This window comes from Xenopus laevis, chromosome 2S (genome assembly GCF_017654675.1).
Source record: "Xenopus laevis strain J_2021 chromosome 2S, Xenopus_laevis_v10.1, whole genome shotgun sequence".
Classification (NCBI taxonomy): Eukaryota; Metazoa; Chordata; class Amphibia; order Anura; family Pipidae; genus Xenopus; species Xenopus laevis.
The window spans coordinates 89811040-89833269 of NC_054374.1; the positions used below are offsets into that span (position 1 = coordinate 89811040).

The 22230-nt window shown below is 38.3% G+C and overlaps 2 protein-coding genes across 2 annotated transcripts; one reads left to right on the plus strand and one right to left on the minus strand.

Annotated features, from left to right (window-relative positions):
* Window positions 1-1958: 1958 nt before the first annotated feature.
* psph.S (phosphoserine phosphatase S homeolog) lies at window positions 1959-16694 on the minus strand. The gene is made up of 7 exons (XM_018249675.2): window positions 16518-16694; window positions 12582-12619; window positions 10580-10744; window positions 8448-8582; window positions 7472-7617; window positions 5689-5837; window positions 1959-5012 (listed from the first exon to the last, which is right to left on the minus strand). The coding sequence occupies exons 2-7, from the start codon at window positions 12596-12598 to the stop codon at window positions 4872-4874; spliced, it is 753 nt and encodes a 250-aa protein (XP_018105164.1). The 5' UTR covers window positions 12599-12619; window positions 16518-16694; the 3' UTR covers window positions 1959-4871.
* Window positions 16695-16710: 16 nt separating this feature from the next.
* On the plus strand, window positions 16711-21398 carry thap2.S (THAP domain containing, apoptosis associated protein 2 S homeolog). The gene is made up of 3 exons (XM_018249676.2): window positions 16711-16932; window positions 18396-18591; window positions 19758-21398. The coding sequence occupies exons 1-3, from the start codon at window positions 16862-16864 to the stop codon at window positions 20049-20051; spliced, it is 561 nt and encodes a 186-aa protein (XP_018105165.1). The 5' UTR covers window positions 16711-16861; the 3' UTR covers window positions 20052-21398.
* Window positions 21399-22230: the final 832 nt, after the last annotated feature.

Here is a 22230-nt window from a genome sequence, read left to right on the forward strand (position 1 = left end):
AACCGGTTAACCCCAGCTCCACCCCTAATGACACAGGAAAAAAGAACAACCAATAGTTAATCAACATCCATAAATACCTCCTTAGCACAATCCCCCTTTGTGTAATTTTTTTCCTGTCCGCTATTAATGACATTCAGCAGCAGCAGGAGCCGTTCAGGTGAAGATCCAGCCCCTTAGGTGTCTGAAGACCGTATGGCAGAGCACTCCAGGGTGGGTCTTCCAGGGGAGAGATTCCCTTAGGTTACTGTTACCTTTACTGCTTTGTTTGATCTGAATGGTTAGTGGCAGGTTGGGAGATGAGGACGTACAATCGTAATATTGGCCTTCCATGCTACTTATAATTTTGCCATAAAGAATTTGCCCAATGCTTTTACATTGCTACATCTGATTCCCCATGGACAGTCAGGTTGGCAAAACAGTTAAGTTTAGGAATTTCAACTAACAATTACTTACAAACACAGACCTCTCAGCAAGAAACGATCAACATGACCTAAATGTACATTCTTTTTTTTTTTTTTTTTTTTTAAAAACTAGTTTTTTAGTGTCAGTATCACTTTGATACCTCAAATGAGACTTTAACTGTTACATAAGGCATTATGGGCAGAAAAGCTGTGTGCCTATGCTAAAACCTAATTTCTGTTTTTTAATATTGTTTTTTAACAAATACTGCTTTATTGAAAGTATAACAGAGGCATGAACGTACAGTGGCATGTAAAATACATTTCTGAGTTTACAATCAATATGCAGGATCAATTGCAGTTAACAAAAAAAAAAAAAAAGAATTGACATTAAAAATTGTTGCTACAATTGTATCTCTGGTAGTGCAAGCAGCGAACCTATGACCATATAACTGCCAGTGTGGCCGTGAGGTCCAACCAGTGATCAGAACACTAGACCGTGACCTAAGTCAGAAGGTTATACAAAAAGAACAGACCTATAAGGGATATACATGTGTAATATACTTGCGTACGGGGGGGGGGGGGGAGGGTATGGGGTTACAGGAGCCACCAAACCACTACTAAGTTGACAATGTGTCTACACCAGTGTGGGACCATAATCATCCAACCTCCTCCTCATCCAGCCAGATCTCCCATATTTTATGAAATTTTTCCGGGCAGTTCCTTCTCATGTACGTCAGTTTGTACATGGGCATTGCTTTCCTAATGAGGTCCAACCAAAAGGGGACAGTTGGGCCAGAGGAATCTTTCCATTTGAGGGCTATAGCTTTTTTTGCAAGCATTAGTAAAATAGAAAGGAGAGTACACTCAGCACTTTTCTGTTTTTTAATATTTTATGTACATTGCAAGTCTTTCAAAATATGTTTTATGCTATGGCTCCCCATCCACTATAACTTTAAAAACAGATTCTTATGTTGATCACATGGTAGTGCTTAGTGGCATAAATATAGAGGAAGAAGACCCCACTGCTGCATAGAAATCACCCTTCCCCAGTCACTTTCTAACTTGAAAATTTGCACTCCAGCTACATCCTTACTTGGTATATACCAGACCCATCTGAAGGTTTTTTTTTTTCATCTCTTTCTTTTTAAGTTTGAAGGTATTTTTTAAGCGGTGGACGACAACAGCTAGTTAAGCCACTGGCAGTGCTGACAGGAACAGACTGACTTTTTCTCCTGTGGTGTATCTGCACCAGCAGATAAAATACTATGTGTCCCACTTATGCAGAACCGCAGTGCAGTCCATTCTTCCATTCCTGCTTGAGAGCCACAAGAAGCCCTGACTGAATTGGAACACGTTTTTTCCAATAAGCACTCTGAACTGATAATCCAAGTTAATAAGCACTGCATTGATGGATTAAAGGAAAAGGTTTATTTTAACGTTAAGGGGTTGATTTAAAAACAAAAAACATTTCTGATTTAATAATTTCTTTCAATTCAGCTTGGGAAAGAATATCTGAACCCTTATATGAACCGTTTCTCAGTCATTGATAACAAAGCCTTTGCTTGGAAAAGAAGTTTATTCAACATCTACGGCATATGATTAAAACAAACATTTTTTGACTGTTGGATCGGCATGTGCAATAACAGGTGGAAATCAATTTTTTTTTAAATTCAAATTCCTTTTGTCGTAATACATAAAGGTCTTTCATTCAGATACAGTAAATTTCCTATATGAAAATTGCACAAAAAGTTATAATACACAGTAAAGAATAATTCAATTATTTATACCTTTACCAAAGGAAATTTCTGGATGTGTGTGATCTGCCAAGGATTTGGGCCAGTGCTAATACACTCCTTGTCCAAGGATGCACCTAGGGGCCTGTCTCTGTGAGGCAAATACACATGGAATGTCATAAGGAAATAGTCAAATCACTTGCTAGTCTACTGTTAGGTATACTATTTTGCCTATGTTATGACACTAGAATGTCTGATTTCTATTTAAAGGAAATATCCCATAGTAACATTTTAAATGATATGATTAGTACATCTAAAGGAGAAGAAAAGGTCTATTTACTTGGGGTACCAAAAGTTAGGCACCCCCAAGTTATTATATATACTTATCTGACACCCCGGGCCAGTGCTCCTATCAGGAGAAAACTGCACCGGTCTGGGAGTTCTACCAGCAAGCTTCATGGAGTGATCGGCTTTCTTATTCTTTCTTCAAATTTCCTGGGGCAGACACATGCACAGTAGAACGAAATAGCTGACTTCTTCGTTTAGGTCGGCTTTTCACGCTACTACACATGTGCACCCTCACAAAGAAAGAAGTCAATCCCTCCGTAGTGCTCACTGGAAGAAACCCCTGGACCGGTGCAGTTTTCTCCTGATAGGAGCACTGGCCCGGGTGTCAGCTAACTAAATACAATCACTTGGGGTGCATAACTTTTGGCACCCCCAAGTTATTACAGCCTTTCCTTCTCCTTTAAGAATCTTCAGAGCAGAGATACGTTTTCACCTTCTGCACTACACACAGATTTGTATAATATGTTAAGATTTGGTGTAAAATATCAACAATTGGGTGAACTGATTTGTATGTGCAACTTCACTGACTCAGATCAGCTTGGTGGGTTGTGTCCAATATACAGCAGCCAATTACTATGAGGTTTAATGTCAGTTACACACAAACCTAGCACATTCATGTCAGTGAGTGCGGAGTTGGTCATTTGACAGTATCAAAGGTCACTATTGTTACATTATTCTAAAGAAAATGACTTACTGCTTAGTCAGGCAGTTATACTTTTGCTAATAGTTGTAATTTAAAAGTGCTCCCTACTAACATGCAGGGAAAAGGTGCTTAACTGTTGAACACAACAGTTTGTAAAACGAGATACATAGCATAAACAATTTACTTATTGCATCAAAACACGATCCTTTTAGAAAGGTCTGTAAAAGGAAATCTTAATAATAAAAAGTAATTAGTGCAAAAGAATACTTTCTTCTCTTGAACTTACTATTATAAAAAAAGTTTTTTTATTTTTTAAAAAAAGTGTGACATGTAGGGATGGGCGAATTTTTTCACCTTGTTTCGTCGCAAAAATGACGCCCATAGACTTTAATGGGCGTCAGCGTCATTTCGCCCGCAGCAAAGTTTTGGCGAAGCAAAAAGGGTCAAATACGCCCATCCCTAGTGAAATGACATGAACCAAAAACATAAAAATGCAGAGTACGCACTTGGGGATGAAAAGCACCATTCTTGTACTTTGTATGGCTGGGATTTTAATAGTTTATAGTAATAATATGGCGTTAATCAACAATGATCTGATCTAGGTATGGCCTTTGCAGCAAGGTCGAAAGACACATGTATTACAGTTATGGTCAATTATGTCACTTCCCATAAGCAGTTAATGGGACTGCACTAGGCAAATCCATAATGGAAAAGGACCTTTTAAAGTGAGAGCTGTGAGGATTTGGAATTCTCTCCCTGAATCAGTTGTACAGGCCGATATATTAGATAGCTTTAAGAAGGGGTTGGATGGCTTTTTAGCAAGTGAGGGACTACAGGGTTATGGGAGATAGCTCATAGTACAGGTAGTTGTAGTTTTGGAGTCAGGAAGGAATTTTTCCCCTTCTGATGCAAATCGGAGAGGCCTCAAATAGACTTAAAAGGCTGAACTTGATGGACGTGTGTGATTTTTCAACCTAACTTACTATGTTACTATGTATGTCATGCAGACAGTTTGCAAATTTACTTTTCCCTGCACTTTAAAATGCAGTTCTATGTATAGCTTCGATGTGGAAATGGGAGCAGGCAGCAACACTGAGTTGACAACTCAACAACAACTTATAACAAGCTTGTTAAATTTTAAACAAAGAAAAGAATAAAGAATTCAAGAATTGTTATCCTGGCCTAACCGATGCTGCACACAACTCTCTGTCAATATGATTTAGGAGAACATAGCTATAACTGTTAGAAGGAAATGAATTGGTAACAATGAGATGTCATTTAGTTTACAATGGTAGTAGGCATTAGCTATTGAGCAAATATTTAAAACACTTGTCTGCTAGTAAAATATCAGCCTCAAGTACAACTACAAAGTCACTTGTGCAAACTGAGAGTGTGAGGTTATACAGAGAAGAATACAAAAGAAAAACTTAGCCATATTATATGGCAAACAACTTGCAGACAACTGCATATTTCCAAAACTATTGTGGTTGTAAATGCCTGTGTTTTAAACCACATAATTAAAGAAACATATAAAGGTTTTGCACATTTTGCTTCTTCTAAATCACTGCCAAAAACCGTAAATAATTTTGACAATATCTATTCAAATATGGGAGTGGTATACCAGCACACAGGAACAAACTCATGGTCTTAATCTAAAAAAAATACAACATAATGGGTCAGATTTAATTCAGTGAGAAAAAGGTTTTTCTCACTGAATTGAATCTGGCCCATTGGCTGCTATGCAAACTAGTAAATTATATCATTATGATTCATTTTGATGCTGTTTTCCAATTCTCTCAGTAGCTCCTCAAAATCATTTATATACCACTTGGCCTTTTCCTTCACCTGTTGCCTTGTAACGTTGCCTCCAAACCCAATGAAGCCATCCTAAACACACAAAAGGAAAAACAATAATTGTGCATATTAAACATCACCCATAAAATTAGAATCTCTTCATTTTTAAGCTTTGATTTAAACATTATTAAAATAACAAGTTGCCATAAGAAAGATGATTTTAACTGAAAATGACTTGGCAGTTTCCTCTTACAAGTAGAAGGAAAGTCGTTTCAAACTTGGGGGTGCCAAATGTTAGGCACCCCCAAGTGATTGTATTTACTTACCTGAAACCCCGAGCCGGTGCTCCTATCAGCAGAAAACTGCACCGGCCCAGAGTTATTCCAGTGAGCACCATGGAGCTATCCTCTTCCGACTTATTCTTGCTTCAAATTTCCCGGGGCAGACGCATGTGCAGTAAAATGAAGTCGCTGAATTTTAAGTTAAAGTTCGGCTTTTCACTCTACTGCGCATGCACAGCCATTCAAAGAAAGAAGAAGCCGGAAGAGGATCCCTCCGTGGTGGTCGCTGGAATAACCGGGGCCGGTGCAGTTTTCTGCTGATAGGAGCACCGGGGGTTTTGGGTAAGTAAATACATTCACTTGGGGGTGCCTAACATTTGGCACCCCCAAGTGTGAAACAACTTTCCTTCTCCTTTAATAGTGACTCTAAGAGGTCATTCAATTGTGTATAGTTTAAAATAATTTTCTTTACATTTAATGACACTTACAGCAGGGGGGCAGGCTTCCATGTCGGTAGCACCATCTCCAATCATTATTATTGTTCGGAACCCATATTTCTCTTTCAGCTGGGCAATCACTTTTCCTTTTCCACCAGACTCTGCCGTTAGCTGTGTCTCATCAAAGCCAGCATACTCCCCTTTAAAAATAATTAGTTTAGTGTTTAAAATGATTTATCTTGAAATGAAAATCTTGAGACGATTCAGCCTATAAAGAATTCCATGAAAATTTTAAATTTTAGGAGCAAAACTTCGTTCCTAGGAATTCTGCTGTTTGCATACAGATTGAAGGGGCTCATTATTCTAAATGTACTGATCCCATGGAAATCATTCTTACTTTGCATATACGTATGGTATTCGTTATCCGGAAACCCGATATCCAGAAAGCTCCAAATTAAAGGGATACTGTCATGGGAAAAACATTTTTTTCAAAATGAATCAGTTAATAGTGCTGCTCCAGCAGAATTCTGCACTGAAATCCATTTCTCAAAAGAGCAAACAGATTTGTTTATATTCAATTTTGAAATCTGACATAGGGCTAGACATATTGTCAATTTCCCAGCTGCCCCAAGTCATGTGACTTGTGCTCTGATAAACCTCAATCACTCTTTACTGCTGTACTGCAAATTAGAGTGATATCACCCCCACCCTTTTCCCCCCAGCAGCCAAACAACAGAACAATGGGAAGGTAACCAGATAACAGCTCCCTAACACAAGATAACAGCTGCCTGGTAGATCTAAGAACAACACTCAATAGTAAAAACCCATGTCCCACTGAGACACATTCAGTTACATTGAGAAGGAAAAACAGCAGCGTGCCAGAAAGCATTTCTCTCCTAAACTTGCAGGCACAAGTCACATGACTGGGGGCAGCTGGGAAATTGACAAAATGTCTAGCCCCATGTCAGATTTCAAAATTGAATATAAAAAAAATCTGTTTGCTCTTTTGAGAAATGGATTTTAGTGCAGAATTCTGCTGGAGTAGCACTATTAACTGATGCGTTTTGAAAAAAACATGTTTTCCGATGACAGGATCCCTTTAAGGAAAGGCCCTCTCCCATAGGCTCCATTTTATCCAAATAATTTTAAAAATGATTTCCTTTTTCTCTGTAATAATAAAACAGTACCTTGTACTTGATCCTAACTAAGTTACAATTAACCTTTTTGGAAGCAGAACCAGCCTGTTGGATTTATTTAATGTTTCCATGATTTTCTAGTAGCCCTAAGATCCAAATTATGGAAAGACCTGTTATCTGGAAACCCCCAGGTTCCAATCATTCTAGATAACAGGTCCCATACCTTTACTTATACTGAGTCCCACAATGGACAACACAGGTCTTAAGTATGGATCTAATCAGCAATGCCCTGGTTGAGTTTTTAAGCTTCTGAATGAGGTTCAGCCTACAGAGTATTCCATTAAAACAAACATTTTAATAGTATAACCTGAACTCCTGTTTTTGAAGTATGATTTTTTGATGCACACACAGCCCTTTCCCACAAAGAGGGACAAAGTACAAAGTGCTGTTTGTACGGTGTGCCCCAGTCAAGGCCATGCTGTGCATATTTATATACTGTGTTTGCTTACTATACAATTGAAATTAAGAAACGAGGGCATAGGTTATTATGCACAGAATATATATTCTCTTCATATATGTACATATACATATATACATATATAAACCTGTATAAACAATATTCCACCTGCAAACCACAGGCAATATAAAAAGACAGCTAGTATTCTTTTTTTCTCTCCAGGCCATAAGCCTTGACTTACCATTAAAGTAGAATTTAAGTCTGTTGGCATACACATTTGTCAGAGGGATGTCAAGCTGAGATGCTACATGCTCCACAATGCTTCGAAATCCACCAGATATGAGGAAGACCTGGACATTTTTTTGGTGCAGCCTGCAGACTAGTTCCCTTAGGAAGTAGAAGTTTTTGTAACATATGTTAAAAAGAGAAATATTAGTTCCACCTAACGCAGCATGCAAATCTGTTTTTGGAGTTTTTGGAGTTAACTATTAATAAGCTTCTAAAACCTCAAATTTAAGGGGCACTATCAAAATAATTTTACTTGCACATAACTTTCGACAACTTTGGACAGAGATACAGTAATAAGTAATGTGGAACATAAAGCTATCTGTTGATTGGGTGTTTCTGTTACTGCTGTAAATGTGTGTGGATGGTAAATGAACTATCACATATTTCAAAAATATATGACTTTTTTCATGAATTTGCAGGACTAAACAAATATAAAATATTTGGCGTTGTACACAACAGCCTTCATAGGCATTTTCAGAATAATTTCCAGTTATATTTTAAAACAACACAGAAGACCAGCGACAGATCCCCATTTTATATAGAATTTTGTTTATTTCTATTTGTGACTACTATGTTAAAATAAAACAGCTTTTATTTTACCTATATTTTTTAGTTTCAATAATTTTTTTTTTTTTTTTTTTTTTAACAATCACATAAAATGTACAAAAGTAAAATTAAATTGCACTTTAGATATGCAACAAATATCTCAGGTGTGCAGATAAGTGCATGAAAAAAAGGTTAAATTTTACCTATTGTAAAAATTGTTGTACCTGTACACAGCAGACTGTTTGTTAACCTCAAAGGCTGTTAATAATCCTTTAATGTAAAGCTCAAGGGGTAGCTGGGCATGATGAAAGTTGTAGTACAACAACCCTAGTCTAAGATTATGCTGAGTGTTCAGACTGACCTTACTCAGCAGTGTCACTCACTTTATCCCCTCGGTAAGCCTTGGGGGGTGTTCAGTAATCAGGGCTTGCACTTGTTCTCTTGAAGGCCGGATTAATGCAAGTCTCTCTGTTAGAGCTGCCCTGAATGTTAGAGATCCCCCCATCGCTCTTCGTGTCCTAAAAAAAAAGAACAAAACAATACAACTGAATATATATAGCAAGGACTTACACACATGTATGATTACATTACTTGATAAAGGGCCTAGCCCAAAACATGTCGTACAAATAAACTTATTTGCAGTTTGATCTGCGAGTGCCTGGCTCTACTTCCTTCACACTGATTGACTCGCCTTATCTGGACTAAGGCAGAGCTTTAAGGCACATCAAGGCGTTATCGGAACCAGTATTTACATACATGATTACACATGTATAAATGGTGAGTATGTATAGTTTTTTGTCTCATATATTTAAATAACTGCAGCAAGAAATGAACTGGGGAATGATTTCTTCAATGCTAGTATTAAAAAGGGTAACTCGGTCTAGAGAAGCACAGAGTAAAATATATATTAAAAGGTGCAATCATTTATAAGAAAAGGTTGCAAGCACATATTCCTTAATAAAAGTGAAATTCTAAAGTACCCTGGTATCACTGGAGTTTTAAAATTGTCAACAATATTTAAGGGCAGATTTATTAAGGGTCAAATTGAAAATTAGAACTCTCGAATTCGAATTGTGAATTATCCAAACTCGATACGAGTTTTATTTTGAATTCAAATTTGGAGATTTATCACACTCTGGCCCTCTCAGAACTCGAATTCGACTATTCACCACCTAAAACCTGCCGAGTTCATGTATAAGTCAATGGGAGAGGTCCAGGGACCAATTTGGACATAAGTAGCTTTCCTGAAATTCAAGTTTTTTTTCAGGGGGAAAAAACTTGAATCGAGTTTGGTCGAATTCGATTTGAGTCGGTAAAATTTGTGTGAGTTCAAGATATTCTATTTTTTATTAAATAACCCCCCAATCAAATTTCAAGTTTATTCAAATTTAATAAAGAGTTTAAAAAACTCACATGAATTAAAAAATTCAACCTTTAATAAATGTGCCTCACAATGTCACAGCATAATTACAAGTTACTAGGTCACTAGGAATATTTGACCACCCTTACAAATTCTGGAGATCATCAAGCTTCTTGGTAGATAGCAGACTGTACTCAACAGACCCCCCCCCCCAACCAGCCTTCTTCTACCTGCAACCAATTACCCTTTAAACACGGAGGTGATGATACTATGAAGCAAAATGAAAGGGTAGCTAGTGAAGCAGAATGCTCTGGCAGACTACACCCAAAAGTTTGTGTCTGTACTTTACTTACACCCCACTATAGCCCTATAATGTGGGTCTCTAGCGCAGTAGCTGTTCTATATGGCAAACTGTCTCTGTCTTTTAGCAACAGCAGCAATATAAATTATTAAATCCATGTGAAAACTTATATTATAACAGTTGATGCTTTTATACTGTAAAGTGAAAAAGTGAGGGGCAATGTTTTAGAAAGAATGAATGCACAGCTAATGTCTGAACCTTTGCACTTTGCATGTGGCAGCCATCCAAAAGCAGGCCTCCGCTGCATTGTCCTTAGGACAAGAAAGAAAGTGTTCTCATAGATTATCTCTCACATGACCTTCAAAGGGTGATGTAGTTTTCTCAAGCGGTCTTCCCACTTTCTTTCCTTTGTGCTAAGATTGGCTCAGAGAAAACAGCCCCAGGAATGTATTCAATGGCTATCATAAATTACTAAATAATTTCAAGCCTAAATGATTTTCAACTGGTTCCAGATAGGCAATTCCTCTTTTCAGTTTATGTAGCGTAAAATAATCAAACCAGGATCACTTCCCATGTTTACTAAGCTTTTAGTGTGCCAGGCTGTACCTCACAGGAGTATGAACGTGGGTGTAGCTTTGAACAATTTACCTTACGATTCCAGCTTTTTGCGCATCCCCATGTCCTCTCATTTAACTAATACCTTTTAAATGATAATTATATATGAATTAAGTCTTGCTAAATCTCAGTGCAGGGAATACAATTATATTCAAGGTTCCTGCGGGGCTGGCCAGAACATCACTGCACCAGATCGATTTTTTTTGGATATCTACAAACTTATGTAGGTTGTAACTTACATCTCTGCCACTGCATCACCAACACCGCAAAACTTTGCCAACTCATCGATACCCTCCTCTTTTATTACTGTGCTGTCCACGTCAAAGCAAACTGCATCTGCACTGCGGAATTTTTCCTTCATCTCAAAGAGGGAGCCCATTCTGAGTGGAACTTTCTTGCACAAACTGTGGGATAAAAGGTGGCTGTGAGTTTAGTCCAGAAGATCATGGTTCTTTAGTTAGACCTTATCACAAAACAGGCCCCGTTACAGTTAAAAACCCCAGTAGATTATTCTACCTCAGTATATTAACTTCTGTTCAAAATAATTAAACTTCAACAACTTATTTCCACAAATGTCAGTCTCTGTATCTCTCTACCCCGGGGACGGAACTAGGGCTAGGCACAAGAGGCACGTGCCTAGGGCGCAAAGCTTGGGGGCACCAGGCACTTACCTTATATGAAGTCTACCCCTAGTCCAGCAACTGTTACCACATTGAAAAGTGGCTTCGCTCTTTGAAGTCGAAGTGCTTTGCGCACGACAACGCACACGCGCCCTCGGCTGCGCGCCGTTGCGCATGGTTACGCATGCGCATCCTCGGTTACGCGCGATTGCACACGTGCGTCCTCGATTACGCGCGATTACACATGTGCGTCCTCGGTTACGCACGCGCATCCTCGGTTACAAGCCCTTGCGCACAGATGCGGCGGGGACCTTTAGTTGTTAAGGGCCAGCTGGGTTGCCTGGGGCAATAACAGACCTGGCCCGTAACCTCTCTACTGTAATTTACTCTACTGTAATTTACCCTGTCTCTCTGTAATACACTACCCCCAGCCCTCTCCCCCATATCTCTCCCCCTAAATATATTAACCCCTCTCTCAACCAGTTTAAATGCCATTTCAAATCCCATTATAAGCCTCAATCTCTTCCCCCAGTATAACAGCCTCTGCTTTACTGCACTGTACAAACACACCATTTCCACTCACACTCCTCCAAGTTAGACACACATTGCTTTCCAAAGCACATCAACTTTTCCACCTGTCGTCACCACCACCTAATCATACTCCATACCTCCCAACTGTCCCTTTTTACGAGGGACAGTCCCTCTTTTGACAGCTCAACCCGCAGTCCCTCATTTGTACTGGAAAGTCCCTCTTTTCTCTGCACTGAACAGCCAGAGAAAGAAACAAAGTTTCTCACTTAATTGGCTTTTAGCAGAGAGCCCAGAACAGCTCACAGGTGCAAATAAGATACTTTTGTAACAATTTTGAGAAACAAAAACACAGTTTAGATAAGGAGAAATATTTTCAAACTTACATAACCTGGCAAATTTTGTAAAACGAACATGGTAATTAGGGGGTTTGGCCACAGAAAGGGGTGTGGTTAAAAAAATTGCTGCGCTACGTGCGGGAAAAAATTTTTTGTCCCTCTTTTTACTTCCAAAATGTTAGGAGGTATGATACTCTATTATTCTTCTTTTCACCAAATGCATCATTCCCTCACCTAATATACTGTTGTCTATTTTGTATCTCACAAACCTCTACCTATACATTTTGTATCTCACAGACCTCTACCTATACATTTCTCTCAATGCCAAACACATCAGTCTCTGCATCCTCTCAAATAACACCTGCTTTGCCATGTATCCTTCTTATAATGCATCAGCCAATCCATTTTCTCTATCCCCAAAAGACTTGTCTGGTTTTATATGGCTGACAAAAAGCTCTACTACTGCATCCTGTCCAAAATGTTTAAGAACCAAAGTAAATCAGACTTTACCCAAACTACACTACAACATATTATATTACATTTGGTTTTGGGTGTAAATATAAACACAAAGTATTTGCTTTACTGAATTTTCTATTATTAGTATTTTATATGATTTATTAGAAAATTAGTAAAGAGGAAAAGATGAGGGCACTGAGGCTCAAGGTTGCCAACCGCACTAAATAATGAACCATTTTTACAATATGATTTTCCTACTATATATTCAATTACAACACATAATTTTGATATACTTTTACCTGAAGTTTGCTGACATGGATCAGTAGATGAATCAAGTCTAGAAAACATAAATAAAACAGTGGGTGAACAGAATAAGACATCTAATGACAATAAATAGATGTTTCTGTTCTGTGGAGACCACTGTATAATGCTTATCAGAGACAAGTTATATGCATAAAAATAGTCAGTAAGTCATGTTATTAAATATTTGTCCATTTTAGGAAACAACACATCAGATTAACATGGAAATGTAAGCAATATAAAAGCTAATTACTTACCTGATCTTGTGTTATGTGTTATCCCACTCTTCTTCCTCAATGCACAGTTCTTCAGAGTCAAGCCAGTGCAAGCTTCAGGAGTTGCTACATTAGACTCATCCCTATTTGCTTATTTATATTCTATTACTCCAAATGCCAGCAAAATCATTAATAGTATGCAAAAGAGTGAAGAAGAGATGGCATATGTGCAATAACTAAAGCTAATAGCTGCCTGGCTCTTCATTGCTGTATCACCTTTTAAACCCCTACAATAAATGTATTTAAATGTTCTTATAGTTTGGGATGATGTTCCCAATCCCATATAAAATTCATACAGCGTCCTTAAAGAGATACTGACACCAGAAAATAACCTTTTTTTATATCTATTATAACATTATCTTTGAATGATATTTATAATTTTGCCATATAAGTATTTGTCATATGCTTTTACATTACCCATCTGATCCCCCATGTTCCTGTTTGAGGGGGCTGCCATATTTGTGCAGCAGGAGTCCGTTAGCATTAGAAACTCTAACTGATAGACTGAGATGGGACAGTCAGGTTGGCAAAACAGTCAGGTTTAGGAACTTCAAGTAATAATTATTTACAAAAACAGAACTATCAGGAAAAAAACGATCAACGTGACCTATAGGTACATTCATATTTTGAAAAGAAAAATTTTAGTGTCAGTATCACTTTAAAAAGCAGCTATGTGTTTCATGGCAGAGTTAGAACATTTTTGCAAACTATTAGCTAAGCAGCCCTTTGACCTAACATGGCTAAATTTCTTTGTAAGTTAAGTGATCAGATAAAGCCCAAGTACATAGATAAAAAAAAGTCTTGAGTATTAGGCCATATCACATAAACTACTTCACCGTTTTGTGCCTCTACAACAGGGCACTTCCTCAGAGTTCTGAACTCTGAGGAAGTGCCCAGTTGTAGAGGCAAGAAATGCGTTAGTTTTGCACACCCACTACAGAACTTTTTACCACTAAGTATGTCCAAATAAAGCTGCATTGATATTAATACTGATGCCTCCCGTGGATATGTTGGTCAGTGCTGACAGTGGGTGAAGTAATGTATGTGAATTAGAGTCCTCGGTGGAAGTTGCCGAGATCCCGCGATAGCTGTGACTAACGAGGAGAGGCTAACTTCGTGGAAAGAGCTCCGCCATTATTGTGTCTCTATACGTGCTGGTATAGTATTAGGCCATATGGCTGTTAATTTCAAAAGATTACTTCCATAAAACAGCAGCAAGACCACTAACTTAGGGCATATTCTTTGCATGTATAAATACATGTATGAGTACCATTACAGCACTGTGAATAAAAGTGGAACCACGTGTTAAAGGCCTTTATTTTCGCTGTCTATGCTATGCCGCTGTGCCTTTGAATGATATCATTGCTGGTACCTGAAGTGAGTGCAATTTGCTTCAGTTTATGTCTTTTGCATCAGTATGATAGTGTTAATATCGGAGTATCTTGAATCAGGTAAAACGAACTACAGTAGAACCCACCTTTTAAATTTTTTCAGGGGACCAGAAAAAATGGTGTAAAATCAGAGAATATGTAAAATCAGGGAAATGTATTATGCATAGTATTATAACTATACAGCTCTTTCTTGTGCTCACGGTTGGTGACATATACAACTACACAGGAGCGCTATCATGGTTACCCAAACTTGAATATAGAGGACTGGTATAATTACCCTTAGGCTGTATTTATAAAGGTATCTTGAACCCCTGCTTCCATCCAAAGCAAAATCCAGTAATGCAAACGTTTTACATGCACTGTAAAATATTTTATCATACACCTGTGATCCGTACAATAAACCTTTCTGGCCCGCTCTGATTTTTCTATACTGCCTTCTAGTTTATTATTGCATTTTTGTTTCTTGTTTTGCTATGTTTCTACTATGCTGCATCTTTTGGCAGATAAGACCACTTGACATTTGGACATTTGATACATTGTTAATATTGTGTTTATGTAACTTTTTTTATATTTACCCTTTGTTTGACTTTGCTTTTAACTTTTTTTCTTTTTTTCCCTATTTATTACGTTTATATTTCATATACCCCTATTCTAGTATTACTTAAAAAAAAACAACACAAAAGCACTGTGGGACCAAGTGGACATTCTTTTGTTCCGCTTTATACCCTACCCGAAACTGAGAGCCAACCCATTGATTGTGGTGCTTTGATGCTTGCTGGACTAAACCAGTGGAACCAGCATTTCAGGTAAGTGAGATTCTAACTTTCCCTACAAGAATATATTGCAAGGATGACTACTATTTCAAAAGGGGTAAAACGTATTGATACAGACTGGAAAAGCAAAGTTTAATCTGCTGAACTTTTAAAATATGCTTCATTCTTGCTGCCCTCACAATTGGCTAGACCTTCAAAGAAATTGGCATCACCTTTATAGCATAAATAAAATCTAGGAAATACATAGTACAGAGTAGATATGGTTGAAAAAAGAAACACCTCCATCAAGTTTAACTTTTTAAATCATTTAGACTGTAAGCCCTACAGGGTAGGGTCCTCTAGCCTTTTGTTTCCTTGACACTGAGCACTTAATCTGCATTGTAATTATATTTTATATTTTTGTGAATTGTATTCTAATAATGCACTTATTGTTAGTTTTTATTCCAATGACCCCTTGTTTGTTACTACTAATTTATTGTTTTGTTGTACAGTGCTTTGCCCTCAAGGAGCGCTTTACAAATAAAAATATACATACATACATACAAATCACACACACAATATATGTGAGCAGGGAACACACTCTCTTTATTTTGATAAATGCCACCAATGATTTAAGGTATCAAGAGTGTACCCCCACCCTTTGTCATAACTTCCTCAAAGCATAATGCTGTAGGATAATGAATTTTTCCTGACTTTGGAACTTACATCAAGTTAATTTATCCAATAAAAAAAAACAATAATTAAAAACATTCATGCACACTCATTTAATTAACTGCAGTAACAGGGCTCATAGACTGTAAGCTTACTGGGGCAGGGGCAAATGTGAATGATGTAATATTTGTAAACTCTTTAGAATATGTTATAGCTACATATGCCTTTAAAGACAGAATAAAGTATTTATTAGAGATGCCCAGCTTGCAGCCCAGTGAGAATCCTATAACTGCTAGTTGGTGTGGGTTGGAACATCTTCATTTCTGTATTTCTTGTGCACATATAAATAGTATTTAGGCTGATGTGGTTTGCAGAAATGTATACCTATATTTTGCAGGCAAGTGTTTAATAACTTATGTAGACTAAGTTTTCCAGTATAAATAAAAACAAGCATGTTTGAGCCTGTACTAACAGTAACCTGACTAAAACAATAATTAACAAATTGCAAATATAAGCAAATTACATTAAATGATATTCTAAGCAAAGTGAAGAATGAAAAGTAGTGGAAAGCCCCCCTCATTGGTTAGTACAGGGGAAGAAGTAAGGTAGGTGCTGCTGCTGATGATTACTCAGGCTAAGATTGCATCAGCCCCCTCCATCCCACATATTACAGGGCACTTACAAAAGCCGCCTTATCCTCTGTACTGTAACCATTTAGCACAGCATCCTTCTAGAAATATTTGCAACCGGTAGGGACAGTGCTATTATATAGTCACCACCTGCTGACAATCGCTCAATAGCAACACTTTTTTGTGCAGTGGATCTCAATGCAATGAATGACTTACAGTGGATGTGCCGGCTTCTGCTTGCGACTCTCCTCCAACCCCAGACAAGTCCTTTCACACACAGACCTTTGCCTTTCCAAAGTCGTAGGTATGTCCTAATTCTGTCCCCTTGGCGGCATGCTATCTAACAAACCAGAGTGCTGACCGTGTTATTTCAGCTGCTGCTAAACATTAAACTAGCCTCTCATGCCTGTCAGCAAACTACACCGACTCCGGTGATGTCACTGTGGGCTGGCTTGTGGGGACAGTCACGTGATGAACTGAAGCTTGCGGCAGCCATGTTGGTTACGAATGAAGAATCAGCTGAGAAACAGTCGTATCGGTGTACAAACCCCAGATAAATAATGCCTACCACGTGCGCAGCTTCTGAATGCAAAAATAATTCCAAAAAGGATAGCCAGGTGACTTTTCACAGGTAAGTTCTGCTTCAGAATTCAGCGCATAAGGTACACATATTTAGGAAAGGCCACTTGCGCAGTTAAAGTCTCGGGGGAAACTGTGATGCCTAGCTGAAACCTTATTTAATGCAAGGACCTCTTTTCTCGCTGCTGGATTTCCAACGTTTGTGTGTTTAGGCTCATTTTAGTAATGGGCAGAAGTGCGCATGCGCGTGTGGCAGATGTAGGTACAACAGATGTGAAGTAATTTAGCGTCGCGTCACGTCAGACAAACTGTGACCCCTTAGCGCTTTTGACTTCGTTCATATTCCATCACCAGTGACGTAACTAGATATTACTGGGCCCCCCAGCAAATTATTTTTCAGGCTCCCAAAATGTTTAGAGGTTGACTTGTTTCTCCAATATTTATTGAAATTGTATATGAATTAGGGCCTCGTGGGGCCCCTATACCTCCTGGGCCCCCCTGCAGCCGCAGGGTCTGCTTCCTCTATAGTTACGCCCCTGTCCATCACGTTATTTATAAACGTGTCAAAACTTAGCGAAAGGCCTTACAATACAGTTACAGTACGTGGTAAAATACAATAAAATATCATATTAAAATATATTTCTCTGGTTTGGGGGAGGGTGCGAGGTATACAAAGTGAGAAGGAAAAATATGCAGTTAACTATAAAGAAATCATTTGCTGTAGGTCACTTTACCTATATGTGGCCAGTACTAATTCCTAAAAATGGCTGCTCCATTTCAGCATTTGTAAATATATATGTTACAAATAAATGAGGTGTATCACTTTTTGGCCAAAAATGTATCAGCTCATTTGCCTCATCAGTTCCCTAACCTAGGTATAGGTCAGTCTTACACAAACTATTGGTGTACTTAATGCAGGGGTCCCCAACCATTTTCACCCATGAGCAACATTCAGATGTAAAAAGAGTTGAGGAGCAACGCAAGCATGAAAAATGTTCCTGGGGTGCCAAATAAGGGCTGTGATTGGCTATTGGTAGCCCCTATGTGGACTGGCAGCCTACAGGAGGCTCTGTTTGGCAGTACATCTGGATTTTAAGCAACCAAAATGTGCCTCCAAGCCTGGAATTCAAAAATAAGCACCTGCTTTGAGACCACTGGGAGCAACATCCAAGGGCTTGGAGAGCAACATGTTGCTCACGAGCTACTGGTTGGGGATCACTGACTTAATGTAAAAGTCATTTAAAATCAGAAATCCCTCAGCAACAATATAGCCAATATGTGATTGAGTAGTAACAACATGTAATACTGTAGAAACTTTATTATAATCTGACCCCTGAACATGTTGTATAGGGAATAATTTGCTCACTGCATGGAAACAGTAGGGCAGTGAAGATAACATTTTCAAATGACTGTTAGTCAATACCTTTTTAATTAGGAGCAGAAGCAGTATGACAGCCTAACAATGCAAGATGTTCACTGTCTTTCCTCTTGTCATTGTTCCTTTTCTCCTGTTAGATTCCCAGCAGACCCAAAACGGAGAGCAGAATGGTTGAAGCATCTTAATAGGGAGAATTTCTTTCCCACTTTGCACACATTCCTATGTTCAAAACATTTTGAAGAGGCCTGTTTTGACCGAACAGGACAGACCGTGCGTTTGAGGGCAAATGCTGTGCCAACAATATTTATCTATCCTGAACACATGAAGGAGAAGGTAAACAGTGCAATCTCGTTGTGTGTTTGCTATTCCAACAGCTGTGAAACTATATCTCCCATTAACTCCCAGCTATATAGATATTGGGGATGCACCTAATCCACTATTTGAGATTTGGCTGAATCCCCTGTGAAAAATTTGCTGAATACTGAACCGAATCCTAATTTGCATATGGCAGAACAACCAAATCCTAATTTGCATATGCAATTTAGGGTCAGAAATGGAAGAAGTGGAAAAAATTCTTTTGTGATGAAAAGTCATGTGATTTCCCTACCAGCCCTAATTTACATATGAAAATTAAGGTGGCCATAGATGCAACAATTATAATCTGTCTTGGAAAAGATCTTTCCAAGAAAGATCGTTTATTTCAATTCACACGTGTAGAGCGGAAACGTCAGATATACAGGTAGAAAAAATTCTACCTGTATCTGACAATTCAGTACTAACAATGGACGATGTTTGGGTGCCTTTAAAGGATAGATATAGATTGTAATTGGGGAAAAAAACTGGTTACCCGTGCTGTATTTGCATTGTATCATGCTGTCATGGTTTTTGTGTTATCATCCTTTAAAACATTACACTACAGGTTGGACCAGTGAAATTTTAGTCTATTGCCACAATGCCTTGCTGAGAAGGCCTGTGATATCATATTATGGAATGATGCAATCTGATTGGCCATACATTAACTTTGGGGACAGCCGAGTTTGGTTTCCATGGGGTTTGCCCCCTAAGGAAACCTATTACACTTTACTTGCATGACATAACCTTAAGTGCAATTGTATGCCTGTATGTGTGTAGATGTTTGCATAGTATGGAGCAGAATTTGTACAAATGGACTTTTTTTTGGGGGTGTACCAAGTTTTTCTATTTTCCTCATAGCATAATTTTCATCAAAGATGTTAAAATTTTGTTTTAAAAGCAACCAAGAGCCCCCCCCCCCTACACTGTTTGAAATCTCTCCTCATGTCAGAAACTGGGACTGTTTGCTGATATTGCAGTATGATGATTTCTTATATGTGTCACTTGTTTGTTTTTTTTTTTTTTTGCAAAATAAATCTACAAATAAAAAAAAAACTGTACATGTACTATTAACACAAGGGTTAAAAGGAAAGATAAATGCATGCTTTTTTGGTTGACCATTTCCAATTTTCACATACATTATGCAGATTCCTTGCCTGAAGGTGACTACCATTGCAAAGCCAGAAGACCCTCTGCCGCAATCCAGCACAATCTCCCAGAAACCAACAGATCCCTACCCAGATCACAATTATTGCCTGCCAAGCCCTGCAGCAATTAAAAAGAAAATCTGTGAACTTGAGAGGAAGTTGGAAATTGCTCATAAGAAAATAAAAATATATCAGCAGAGGGAACGCAGAGTGAAAAAGAAGGGCACAGGAGAAAATGTTGATGGAAGTGAACTTAAAGAAACAGGAGGGAAAAACTCTTGGGATGTATTTTAGAGTGATCATCCGATGCCACAAAAACGTTGAAGGAACACAGGTCCATTGTACTGTACCCTACACTTGAACAACAGAAAAAGCCCTAGAAAACCTCCACTGAAGTATGTCTGGGGGGCAAAGATGTAGCTAACTTTGCACTGTTGGTCCCTTTATGCCTCTAATGACTATATAAAGCCAAGCTCAGGCATTGTCCATACATTCTGAAGGATGATGGTAGATATGCATATGGTAGCTGTGTCACAATATGGTTGTGTATTTTTAGAGCATTACAGGCATTAACATAAAAGCCTCATCAACCATATGCAATTTGGGTATCCTATTGATGGATGGATGGATGAGTACACTGCCTCACACTGTTTTGGTTATGTTAACTAAGCTGTGGGCGGTATGTTTAACCCCCCACTTCACAAATGTGGATTCCACAATTCCAAGATGCAGCATAGGCACGTAACCCTATAAATTTCATTTGGGACAGTAGGATTGAGAAAGCCCTCTCACCCGAGATCCACTTATTAAGGAGCAAGATTGCTAGAGCAAGCTTACAAAAGAGTACCAACAGCATCCTCAGTCCTCTAAATGAAATGTGATTTGAACAAGTTGGTCAACCTATTTTTTATTTAATATATCTTACCCAATATCCCACTTGGAATCACTTTTTTTTCTTCTCTCCTTCCTGTTACAATTTTGTTAGATCAATATTTTCTCTTTTTCAGTGTCCTCTTGTTGATTTTTCAGTTAGTAAAGTACAATAAAATGTTTGAAAATAGAACCGTACCCACGGAAATTTTAATATTTAACTAGGGATGCACCAAATCCAGGATTGAGTTCGGGATTCGGCCTTTTTATCAGCAGGATTCGGCCGAATCCTTCTGCCCGGCCAAACCGAATTTGCATATACAAATTGGGGGTGGGGAGGGAAATCACTTGACTGTCACAAAACAAGTAAAAAATATTTTCCCCTTCCAACCCCTAATTTGCATATGCAAATTAGGGTTCGGTATTCGGCTGAAGCTTTCGCAAAGGATTCAGGGGTTCGGCCGAATACAAAATAGTGGATTCGGCACATCCCTATATTTAACAAACTGCTATTAAAACCCAATTAGTTCTTGGCGGTGTTTTTCCCCATTCGGCCTTACATGGTTAGCATCGGAAATAATTAACTTAAAAAAACAAAACACAGACTTTTCATTATACAGCTAAAACAATGTTTGTTTCACTAGCATGGTACTGGCATGAAAAAAAAAACAAAAAAAAAAAAAAGATTTCTAAGACAACTCAGTAACCATACGCTATGATTAAAATAACTTGTTTTTAATGTGCTAAATAAAGAGAAAAGATTATCTTAAATGTGCGTGCTTGTGCTCCATCCTATGAACTGTATATTCCATAAAATAAGCTGTTTGTTAGGGCCCTTACAAGGGCAGATAAGCTGCAGAGTCTGTCTCAAGAGACTGAATTGGCGGCTAAAATCTGCCTGTGTGATGAATATTAAACATTAAGCTTTAGATTTTTGCCTCGAGTGAAAATTCAGTTACCATCCTGATTTGTCACATCCCTTATTTTGCATTCAGAAACTATATTTTTTCACGCCAAATATTCACAATAATAATTTCAAAGTAAGATCCCTCTGAATATTATGTTCAGTTGTCAAAAATGGGCAGTGCAAATATGCCTGAACTCCCCGTATTGACCTCTGTGGGAACTGGTGATTCTTAATGGTATCAATTTTGGGCCTTTGCCCCACCTCCTGAATTACAAAAAGCATAGGCTCAAAATCACTGTGAGCTGGTGCCCTTACACTGCTAAATGTCAAATAAACCATTATAGTAGATCTCACTTACCAGTGCTAATTTGTATTAGTGCAGTAACCAAAAGCAACCTTTGATTAATCTACTACAGGTATAGTAATGTAAGTAAATGTTTGGTTGCTATGGGTTGCTGTAGGGGTGCAAACGAGAACCCTTTATTTACAGAACTGGTCAAATAATGGCCTGTCAAGTGTCCGGCAATAATTGCTTCCTCACACCTGTTGCAGAGAGGAGAGCTTTGGATCAAAACATGTACTTTTCAAAGTAATAAGTCTGGGAGTTATCCTTGCAACTCCAGATTAGGTTAGAATCTGTCAAAGTTCTATTTTTGCAGAAAGAATCCACCATAAATGGCAAACTTGGGTACTGTG